The sequence below is a fragment of the Passer domesticus genome, chromosome Z (genome assembly GCF_036417665.1).
Source record: "Passer domesticus isolate bPasDom1 chromosome Z, bPasDom1.hap1, whole genome shotgun sequence".
NCBI lineage: Eukaryota > Metazoa > Chordata > Aves > Passeriformes > Passeridae > Passer > Passer domesticus.
In genome coordinates this window covers 22768907-22781322 of record NC_087512.1, presented here as the reverse complement: position 1 = coordinate 22781322, position 12416 = coordinate 22768907, and the positions used below count along the sequence as shown (strand labels likewise).

The 12416-nt window shown below is 40.8% G+C and overlaps 1 protein-coding gene across 12 annotated transcripts in view; it reads right to left on the bottom strand.

Annotated features, from left to right (window-relative positions):
• MAST4 (microtubule associated serine/threonine kinase family member 4) overlaps positions 1-12416 on the bottom strand; it is a 277502-nt gene that overhangs the window by 96405 nt on the left and 168681 nt on the right. For 2 of the 12 annotated variants that reach the window (XM_064405483.1, XM_064405486.1), the window contains exon 1: positions 6444-6680. The exons of the other annotated variants lie outside the window; for them this stretch is intronic. In XM_064405483.1, coding sequence (XP_064261553.1) covers positions 6444-6535 — 92 coding nt within the window. In that variant the 5' untranslated portion in view covers positions 6536-6680. Of the gene's footprint in view, positions 1-6443; positions 6681-12416 lie in introns of those variants that run through there. 12 annotated transcript variants of the gene reach the window in all.

Here is a 12416-nt window from a genome sequence, read left to right as displayed (position 1 = left end):
GCATATACATTTTTATTCAACTAAATTATTTCAGTGCTTAACACTTCAAATTGTTTGTTTCAGTAAATTAAGCAGCAACAGGAATGGGATTCCTTCAGTCAACACCCTTGACTTTATACAGGACTACCTTAGTCTACCCAACATTTAATAAAATAGATTATATGTGATTTTGATTTTTCCATATTTACTTCAATGTTAATAATGATGCTTTACACCAGCCTAGCTAGAAGAGACAGACTCTTTGATTATATCTATCTATAGACACATATAAAGCCATTTCCTTAGCAATGCCTCATAAAGTAAGCAGTGCCTCATTTGACGTAATTTTCAACTTTTTTTTTTTGAGGGAGGAAAACAAAATTCACAGTGGGTAGCCTTTTATAAATTTTTCTTCGATACTTTATTTTAAGCATAGGTTGAAGTCAAATGATAGCGATCAAAAGCTTTAAAATTTCACAATGACCACAATTAGTGAATTTGCAATGGTTCAAAGGAAAAAAAATCCTCTGAAAGGTCCTCAAGAGAAAATCCAGGAGCCATCACTGAATGCAACACAACCCGTTGAATAAGGCTGAATCAAAGATATGTGAACCTTCTGATTCTCCTCAGATATGCATCTCTCCTCATACCATCCCAGTGTTCCTGCAACAAATCTAATTCCTACTAAACTTCTTCTAATGTAACATCACAGCCTGTAGATAATGTGACAATATAGACAGACCTACTGCATACAACAATTAGTTTTACATGATTTTCAGTGTGATCCATTTAATACACCTCATTTAAGATGTTCAACCTAAACCAGTTATCAGTATCTTCATATTCTAAACACAGTGGCACAAAATACTGAGTAATTCCACCTCTACCTCCAACTAAGAAAATCATTATCATTCCTGCACAGCGACATGTAACAAATTCACAGAATCACAGAAAAAGGAAAATTGGAACCTGAGGAACACAGTGGCTCATGTGGTCCAGCATCCCTGCTCAAGCAGGGTAGTCTGCACATGGCACAGGATTGTGTCCAGGCAGTTCTTGAGTATCTCCAGGGGGAGAAACTCCACAACCTCTCTGGGAAATCTGTTCCACAGCATGGTCACCTGCACAGTAAAGAAGTTCTTCCTCATGTTCAGGTGGAAATTCCTGGGCATCAATATCTGCCCATTGCCTCTTGTTCTACTGCTCAGCACCTCTGAGAAGAGTCTGGTCCATCCTCCTGAAACCTATCCTTTAGATATTAATGAGATCTCCTCTCAGTTGTCTCTTCTTGAGGCTGAACAGCCCCAGCTCCCTCTGCCTTTCCTCACAGAAGAGATGCTCCAGATCCCTCACTGTCTTCGTAGCCTCCACTGGACCCGCCCCAGGAGCTCCATGTCTCTGTTGTCCTGAGGAGCCCAGAGCTGGACACAGCTCTCCAGGTGAGGCCTCACCAGGGCTGAGTAGAGGGGCAGGATCACCTCCCTCCACCTGCTGGCACTGCTCTTCCCAATGCCCCCAGGATACCATTGGCATTCTTGGCCACCAGGACACGCTGCTGGCTTGTTGTCCACCAGGACTCCCAGGTCCTTTTCCACAGAGCTGCTCCCCAGCAGGTCAGCCCCAGCCTGTGCTGGTGCCTGGGGCTGCTTCTCCCCAGTGAAGGACCCTGCACTTGCCCTTGCTGAATTGCAGATGGTTCTTCTTTGCCCAAAGACATCAGAAACTTCCCTTGAAATCCACTTTTCAGACTACCCTTTCCAGCTACTAGAAGCAAGCCCACCAATCATTAGATGCAGCTGCAGAAGTTGGTACTCAGCCTATCACTAACAAAAGTCTGAAGCACTCTGACAAGAGGCACAGCAGAAGAGGCAACTATTAACAACTGCATGGGTGAGCTCCTCTGTGCTTAAAAAAACATTTGAGAAGGATGAGCTGAAGTCTAATACAGCAAGAACTGTAATGACTGCAGAACATCAGTAGCAGATGTAAGCCAAATACAACAGAGTGAATCTCTGTGTGCTGTGCCTAGACCACGTGGCATGTCCAAACAACCACAGCTCGTGAAGGGATGTCTGAACTATTATTCTTTAAATTCTCAGAGTAAGAGGAACAAAGACTGTCTCCTACCATGTCACAGCAGATATTAACCATGACATTGAAAAAAAACCCAAAAAAATCCTACAGCTTATTTTATCATATTCCAGTATTTTCCTAAGCTTCTTTTTTATTTTGTTCATGTATCAACTTTCTTCATGCTTTCTAAAAAAGACCCATCAGTCACTTCTTAATGATCTTGACATAATTCTAATAAAATAACATTTTATCAGAGTGAAAATGAAGCAAAAAATAGCAGTATGACCATCTGGCTGAAGCTGAGAAATAACGTTGGCTCATTCAGAGTGTAAGCAGAACTTGAAATACATTAATTGCCTGAAGAAAGATTGGTCAATTACACCAACCAAAATAAAAACAATGCATTCAATTTGACAGTGAGAGTGTAAAACGATCCCCCTAACAGACAGTCTTTACTGTGAATGAAAGGAAATACAATTACCAAGATACATTAACACTTCACTAGGTAGTAGAGAAAACAATGTGATCACTGGTCCACCGAATTAACTTCTAACAAAACATATTCAATGACAGTGTGTTTGGAAGCACATATAGTCTGCACATATGTACTACTTCTTAATACCCCCAGTTATGGGATAACAATCTTCTCTAAACTTACTTAACATCTATTAGAATAATAGCTCCTTGCTCTTGCATGTAGAAACTAAGGTCAATGAGGGGAGTTGAAAGTCAAGAAATCGTGAAACTCCTCAAATTATCACACCCCCAAAGATACATTAAAAACAATACATCAAAGAGAAATACTTTTTTAACAAAATTTGAACTGATGTTTACTCTTATGCAGAAGTAAAATAACTCCACTAGAACACAGTTTCAGCTGACATCAACATAATTAAACACTGGTTTTCTTATATTATCAACAGGACCACTTGAGCGCCTGTTATTAAATAAAATAATCCGTTTATAATATACTTTTAGTATACTGCATTGACAAAGTTAAAAAACAAGGTCTACATAAAAACCACCAGCAAGAGTTTACATCATAATTTTAACATCACTGTGCCTATTTGAACTATCAAGCAAGAGACATTCAAAACACCTGCTTTTCCAGACAGCATGCTGTCCCAAAGCTAACGGAACCACAATGAAGTTTGATTACTCAGTTCTGCTTCCAATAAAAGTTATAATTTTCCATTGTTTTTAAGGTTTCAGAAAGGTTATGAACTGTCGTAACACATATTTGATGACTGATGAATATTTTAATCTCATGTCATGAAAGACTCACTACCACTTCAGTGACTGTAAACAAATAAAATGAAGTTTCAACATAAATCATCTATGAGTCTACTTTGGTTCAGAGGCAACTGGGCAAGCATTCATGAATTTCATGCCTTTGGGGAAAAAAAAACCCCACTCTGACTCAAAGGAAGAACAATTGCACTAACATTGTTCCAGTGCAACTACCATAAAAAAAAACAAGAGAAAAGGACACACACAAAAAGGATCACTGGCTTGTCGGTTTTGTGAAAGATACACGGAGACAGACACAAAGAGTGTAACTACCAGAGAGAACCAAATACGTATCATAAAATGAAGTGAAAAGAAGTGTATCTGTACACACTCATCCATCTGTAAACCTATACAGAATTTCCTTAAGTAGATGCCTACACTTAGAGACCCTCTCTCTAGTACTCCATATGGTGATGAACATATTTCTTCACTGTAAAAGCACATGGTATAATCCATGGCACTTACAGTCTCAGGGATTTGAATAACATATGCCTCCAATTTATAATTGAAAGTAATTTTTCTACCCACCAGTCCTCTTGAAAGTCAGGCTGTGATACTCCTTATTCAGGTATCATTTCCCAAAGAGCTGCTGCAACTGAAATTCACCTAAGTCAATTGTTGGAAAACTCCTGAAGGAGGCTATCTCTTCATTCTTTACTCCTTAGAACCTCTGAGAGATATATAATTACATGAAGTAAACCTGTACAAAGACAAAATTCATAGTACTAGCACACAATTCTCATTATCCCATATGTTAAGAAAGTAGGGGAGTGCTCACAGAAACAATAGGTTCTAGCAGGCCACAAAAATCTGGTAGCAGAGGTAAGAATAATTGAAGAGGCAAAAGGAACATAACTGAGAGGCAAAAATGCCCAACTGAACAATAAAATTTTTGCTCTTAAATTGGCAAGGAGTCCCAAAGACAACTGCAGATACAACCAGAAAGAAACACTTCTTCAGAAGTTTTCTTGAAGCACCTAGGCATGCACCAGGCTAGACAAGTTTCATAGACAGTGTAACTTAAGAAAAAACCTCTCTTGAATCAGTGGACCCAAAACTTTCACTTACGCCCAGCAGGAGATTCAGACGACAGGAACTAAACTCCCTTCAAATCTTACTCCTTAACCAACTCTTCAGGCGTCTGAAATACCTGGGAAACTACAACACAGGAGTGGTTACCTGTAGCTCTCTTGGAAAGAGAGGGAAGGCATCCCGTGGCAAATTAAGCTAAGCAAGCAGCTATCTGTCCAGTTTTTACATGCAGCTGCAGCTATGGCTGACTGAGCCTGTTAAGATAATGCAGGTGAGACACAGCACAGAACACATAAACCTGGCTTGTACCTTAATTAATCCAAACCCATTTCTACAGCCGAGTTAGGAGAATCTGTGCTGCCCATGCTGGGTTTTATGCTTCTGACAGTTCTATTGCTCCTTAAGTTTTATATCTTACATAATTATGAGAATAGGGGAGCAGAGGGCAGGTCCACCTTTAAGAAGAGAGCTGAAGAAGTATGTGAACAGCCTTCCCCAGGAGACACTAACAGAGCAGACTGTGACTTCCCACCACTCAGAAGACAGAACCAACCTGACAAATGTGGGATATCTGGGCCCATTAAGAGTAAGCAGCCTTGAAATTCTACTGCTTTTTAACTTCACAGTGCTGTGACACAATGATTTGGCTACAGAGAGGGCATGAAGTGTTTAATATCTCTATAACACTGAAATGTAACTGCATATATGGCATGTACTACTCACTGACATACCATATATGTGATGTGCTGAGACAATATTCAGTGCCACTTTAAAAAGTCTTTCAAGTATTTCAACAAACCCATACACACTGAATATGTCTGAAAAGCAGGAAGGTATCCAAATACATAAAACAAACAAACCAATGGTACATATTTATTTCATGCTTCTTGTGAGAACTAGGAAGTTTCTCTCCTCCTCAACCTGCCAGAGAGCCACACATTTATAAAAGATATTTGTAGGTCTTCACACAGTTACAAATCCAATTTGAATAAAAACAGTGAAGACAATTAGAATAAAAAAACCTCAACATGTCTCAGCAGAAAAATCTATAAGGTCTACTTCAGTTCTCAGTTAATGCTGTGTAAGAGCGAAAATTATTTACAAGAGAAGGATAATAATGATAAAATAACTCAGTATTTTCAGCTACCCCAAGCAGGAGACACAAAGAATAGATATTTACTGCTGGAATAGTTTTTTCATTGATGTCAAACAGGCCACTTGTTTTTCCTGTTTTAAACTTTCTGCCATTAAACAGATGGTAGTTTTCTTTATTTTGAAGAAAAAATCAGAATGTAAGTACTGAAAGCTTAGTAAAAGCCAACTTTGCTAAGCCTGCATGCTTTGTGCCACCTTTTTAGGCAGCAGACGAAACGTTTTACACATGTTCTCCAAAAATAATACATAAGCCAATACTCAAGGTAGTTTCACAGTCAGAAGCTTGTCATGATTTAACACCACACCTGTGTTATATAGGGATATATATTTAACTGAAAGGGCCATCATGGCACAAAAAATGACCATATGACCGCCTGCCAGTCTTTTGCCCACTGACAGCACCACCCTTTAACTTTTACTCAGCCTTTACTATTTCCAAGCCTTTTCCCCCCCCACTCATGACAATAATGCAAACGCTACAATACCAAAAAAGACCATTCCTGCACTAACAAATGTTAAGCTAGGCTGTTTTAAAAAAGGTACTTAAGCAAACCTGTCCCTTTAAGAACACCGAACAAAACAGGTTATCTTGAGTTGCCCATATTAAGAATATCTGTTTCCAATAAAAGTTCGAATACTTGAGAGCAAGCTGGAAATGTCTTTAAGGGGGGGGAAAAGAGGAGGGTAGAAGGGCTGGACAAAACAAAAGATCTTATAAATGGAGGCAGAGTACTATGCAGCGTCTGGTCAGAAAAACCACCACCAAGGGCCTCGCAAGGAGAGGCTCTCGGCTCTCACAGCCCCAGACCAGCAGAAGCCAGGAGGCCGCGGGTCCCGGCGCCTTCCCGGGGCCCTCCTGCCGGCGAGCAGGAAACCCAGCGCCCGCTCCGCGCACCTGGAGCGGCCTGCCTCACCTCTGAGTCCGGCGGAGCCGGCTGCCTCGCCGCAGGTGGGGCAGCGTGAAGTTGGAAACCAGCGTCCAAAAACTGGGATCCGACATATCCATTTCTCTTCTTTCGAAAGCTTAATAACTCAGTGCCATAGTACGACGAGGAAGAGGAGGAAGGGACAGCAGCCCTGGGAAAGAGAGCGAGACGGCAGCCAGCCTCCGAGGGGGCGGAAGGAGAGCAGAGATAGCAGCAACCCGAAGCGACAGAAACTTTTCCGTGCGGCTGCTCAGCGGGTGCCGCCCCGCCCCGGCCATTGGCGGCCGCGCAGAGGCCGCGCCGCTCCGCCCGCCCACCGCGGGTCAGAGCCCCCCGCCCGTGCCCCGCGGGCCGGCCCGGCTCGGCTCGGCACAGCACAGCCCCCGCCCGACCCCCACAGAGCCCCCCGCGGGTCGCAGCCGTCCGCCGGCTGCGCTCGGACGGGCTGGGAACTGTAAGTTAAGGACCAGTGACCGTCGGTGGAGTGCACAGTGTAGAGTGTACGTGTGTCCCGGCCGGGGCTTCTGCCTCTCCCGGGAGAACTGACGGTACAGGTACTAAATTACCGTTTGTCATAGTGGCTACCTGCCACTCCAGACATCAGGCGTTTGCCACGGAAAGCTGGGACACCCGCCTCCCTCCATTGCCAGCTACCTCTTTTGAGAAAGCTGCCCTGAAGCACAGGCTGACAAGAGAAGGGAACAGAAAGGCTCTGAGTACCCTTCCCATTCGTAACAATGACCTAATCCCTCAGGTACTTTGACTCATTTCTTCCCCTTCTTCCTTCCAACTTTCTTCCTTCGCCATTCACCAGCTGCCTCCCAACTCAGCTAGTTTGCTTTCTTGACTCCCACCACCCAACATTCCACCTTCACTCCTCGTTTTAGCCTCTGCTGACTGCTGTCCTCAGTCTTTTCACACCTACACAACAGCACCACTCTCCCGCCCCCTCCTCTCTCCCTCAGCAGCTCTGTCTAGACTAGCATTTTTCCTCACATCTCTGCAGTACACAAATAAAAGTGTTTCTAAAATTACTACTCTACTACTTTGTTCATTCCATAATGTTTTAACTCCAGATGTTGAAAACAATGATGGTCAGGTACAGAAAAAGATACAGTGGATTCAAAAATCAGGGGGTTTCTTTTAATGTACTTAAAAATTTCCACTTGCCTTTTTGTTTATCTGAGAGTCACAGAGCAGTGCTGGCAGGGCTCACATGACACTTGGGATGAGACAGCTTTCATTAAACAGCTCTCACTCTGCTTTAGCACCAAAGGCCTTTAGTAAAAATCCCCAGCAAACACCATTTACTGTCATGACACAGAAGACATCAATGATCAAACACAAAAGAATATTAAACACTTCTTTAAGGACACAGTAATTTTAGAAGAGCCCATTTGCATGTAATAAGGGAAAACAGCCTCATCTAGGTCTCAGGTCAGATTTTCTTGTACAAGAAATCCTGAAATAGGTGCAGAAGCTGGTACTTGGGCTGATGTCCATTTGTGCCTACAGGAGGGCACTTCCCAGCATGACTGCTCTTTTTATACCTCTCCATTAGCAGTGAGTATTCACATCTACTGCAGCCAGTAAAAGGAAAACTCTCAACCATTTATTTTCACTTTGAGGCATGCCTGAGCATACTGAGCATGAAGTTTTAAAAGTTCACATGAGGGCAAGCATGGCTGCCAACACTCCTTCCTTAAAACTGCATAAGAAGGAAATCCTCAAATCTCTACGGAAGTACCAAGAAACACCTCCTCCTCCATGGACTCCATAACTTCATCTTCTCTGCTACATAGAAGTTTTTTGTTTGTAATCAGTGTGTTTGGAGAAAGAACTGTACACAATCATGAAACCAGAGAATTACACATAACTGATCTTGTGAACAGCACTGGCTAAAGATCACAAAGTCTTCCACCTATCACAAAGGAGAGGTTTCAGTGTCCTCACTGCCCTGCAGGTTTTCCCCTCACCTCTTTACTCTAAGAGGCAGTTAAGAGTAACAAAAGCAGTTCAGGTTTCATAATTCAGTCAAGCACATCACTTGTGGGGTGATCATGGAACATGAAGTTCAAACTTTATTTCACGTTAAGGCCAAAAATTATCAATCTTTTCTGTTCCAAGCCCAGGACTGAAACTGAATTCATGATTTCTTTGTGAAAATCTCTACCACTTCATCAAAATGATGTGAAGTCTCCCTAAAGAAGACATACCCTAACTACCCTAAAAGCTGTTAAAAATTAAGTAAGACTAGCCTATCATAATGTTGGCAAAGACCCACCAGAGGAAAAAAAAGTAAGATTGCTGCTTGCAAGTAGACAAATTCTGATGGAAAAAAAGTTTAACCCTTCTGTGTACACCCAGACATGATTATACCAAAAGCCTTACACAGATTTCACTATCTGAAATGCTGGCTTTTTGCAAAAGCAGAAAGGTGAAAAAACAGGATAGAAGAAAGGATGAATTCTAGGCAACTGTTTCTGTCCACATATAAAGCAACAGAGGGTCATGGTTTTAGGAACAGTGCTCCCCAGCTTAGTGCTTTCACTGAGACTCTGTACAAACCATAGACACTCATTTCCCTCTCACCCCCCCTGCCCCTGTGGCAGGATGGAGACAACAACTGGGGATACAAAGCATAAAGCCCACAGGTTTAGGTAAGAACAATTTAGTGGAAACAAGATTAAAAACTAACAGTAACAGCGCTAATAATAAAAGTGTACAAAAAAAGAACTACTTGCATCTGAGTTCTCACACCCCTGAGAATACCTGATTACTCCCTCCACCAAGCTGAAAGAGATCCTCTCCCCCATCCCCAGAAAGCTACATGAGGTGGACCTTCACGTCCTAGCCACGCCCCCTTCTGGCGACTGCAAAATTTAACACTGGCCATAACCAGGATACACACCAATCCCTGTTCACTTCAAACAGTGATGGTCAAATCCCTTGCAACTCAGCCTCTACATCCTGTACAGACTATTCACAAGCAATAGATTCCCAATTCCATGACCTGTAGATCCAAACATAACTTCATCTTGGCTTTCTGTGCACAGTTCTACTAATCAGTCTTCTTGTTTGTAGCATGGGCTTGAAAGCAAGGAGACTTCAGTAATTATTTTTCTGCAGTGCTTGCTGGACACATGCATATTAAGGCACTACAGAGACTTTAACAAAGGTATGAAAATGAAGAGAGGAGCTGTAAGAAGTCCAGCATCATCCCACAACAACCTTAGACAAATCATATGCCTCATAAAGCAAAGCAGAGGCCTTATCCTTTAAGAGCCGAACATGTAATGGAGGTGAAGACTTTTGCAATGCCTGCCAATAAATGACACAGCTTCCAAAGTGGTTCCTGCAGATTGCGACTTTCCATGACAGAAATGCCTGATTTCAAAGCAAAGACCTCAAGGGAGAGTGAGGTTCTGCAAGCTTATTAGTATTACACAGGACATCTAAGAGGACATCTTCTCTCCCAATTTAGTGAGCTGAATCAGTTCAATGAAGGACATCCCAGGACCAGCTCAAATACAAGGGACACAGACGGAATGAAGGTTCAGGCAGAAAGGCAGGGGCAGCAGGACCACTTCTTTTTCAGCAGCTGTCCCTAAAATTGAAGCATTTTTCACTATCAACACTGATAATGCTGCTTATCCTTTACAAACATGGGATCAACAGATGTATTCTGTCGTGTTCCATAAGCCACTGCAATTTACTTACCTCTGTCATGTACAACTGGACAAAAAAACCTGACCAATAAATATGAAAACATCTTAAAAATCTGAAACCCCCACATTATTAGGAACAGATCTATGTCATATTGATAAATGCATATCAATGCATTAATTGATCAATACATATGCAATTAGCTATAATTTTCCTGTAACAAAATGCTATTGGTATGTTCAGCAACTTTCCTTTAGTATCCAACTAAAACAGAATTTTGCAGTTGTCAAAAATAAATAAAATAGCAAAGTTAAGAACTTGCAAACATGTTCTTAACAGCATTTATTGCTTAAGTTATCCTCTACACAGCCACTTGCCAAACAACAAGCAGCTTGCAACTTCATCTCTTAGAAGATGCTTTACTGCAGAACTTGGGTGATGACTTTTATTTATCACAAAGAGTTACATAAGCTAGCATGTAACAAAACAAGTGATAAGGATCATTAAGTTTTCCCTTTTATATTCACTTGAAGTCAAAAAACATCATATCACTCAAGTCAGAAAAGGTGCTTAATCTATCCTTGCTTTGAAGAAGATTACATTTCCAAAAGCATACTTATAAAAAGCATCCTTAGCAAAGTCTGTTCAACATATAAGAGAAAAAAATTCAAAATGTCAACATTTACTTCAGTAATTAACAGCAATAAAAATTCTTCCCCAGTAACTTTTTAATTGTATAACTCTGATTACTGATTTTAAGTACAACCATTAAACACTACTATGAAGTTGAAAGTGCATGTTTAAAACCACAATGCCATACCAATACTAAATCAATATTTTGCACATAATGTTCCAATGCAAAAGTTATCTAATTTACCATCTTCATGCTGATGGTAATTACACTAATAATTACACTAATAACAATTACAGTAATAAACACTGGAATTTTTCAAAACATATGAAAATCTTGAGAAGTCACTGCCCAAAGGCATTACAGAATGCTCTAGTCTCACCAATTTTATAGGACAATGTACACTAAATGCAAGTCACCAGCAACAATACAGACAATAAAGAGTTCCTTAGTGATACTAAGACTAGTAAAATCTTAAAAGCATAGGCTTCATGCTGAAAAAGATGAGAAAATTTGTGAACCAGGAAAAAAATCAGGTCACCTTGAGGCACTTTCTCTGTTTTCGTGGGCTAGGAAGATTATGAAATCACTTCTTTTAGCAACAAAGAAATGCTTCTCACCTCATCAACATCTTATAGGAACGATACATTAGAACTGACCTAACACATCCCTTGAGAGGAGTTTGTTTTGGTTTAGTTGAGTCTCTTTAGTCAGATGATTATTATCCAATGACTAACAAAGGAACTGGTGAAGCTACTCATTCAATTATTGCTATTTTCGAAGTGTCTTGAAATAGCTGGAAGTTATTACAATGGCTGAACAAAGCTGTCATGCCATACTGCTCCTTGAAAAGCACAAACAGGATATCAGCTGCTACCAGTACTGAGTTCCGGTACAGTAGCTTACTTAGTATGACATGAGACAGTTTGTCCAAAAAGTGTTTCAAGTGGGATTTCAAGTCTTGTCAGTAACCACCTCAGCTGACTATATATCAAGACATTTGTAAAATATTCCACCTATCTCCTAACAATATTGTAACAAGTTTGCTACCACAACAGAGAAGAACTTATGCATAAGGGAAACATTAAAACTCACCTACAGATTTGAAAAAGAAACTGCACATTAAACTTTTCTAGTATATCATACATGGTTATGTTTTTCATCTAAGACAAGTAAAACTGCTATCAATGAGCTGGGAAAAAAAATATGATACTCTTTCTAGCAAACAAGACATAAGAGGTAAGTAACCACAGGAAGAGATTAATTTATCACTGGATAAAGCAGCCTTATATGCATTACAGACTTGCTAGCCAGCAAGTCATACTGAAGGACAAAACCACCCCCCAGTCACAATATACATACATATTGCAGAATCTTGAAGGCAGGTATCAGGCAAACAATTTAGGTACTATCATAGATAAATAGCTAAATAGGAGTTTTTTATGTGATGTATAGATAAAAGAATAAACGTCCCTCAGTTCTGCAAGCAGGAAAATCTCTCATGTGAGCAAGGAGGTGATATAACTGAGCACTGAAGGGCTCAAATGCAGCTAGTTGTGGCATTTCCCAAAGGCTGCAAAAAAGATATGAGGAGTTCAAGAAAAAAAAATTATAATCTGAAATATAGTGTACAGCTCGAAAAAATTTATTTATTTTACTTGGTC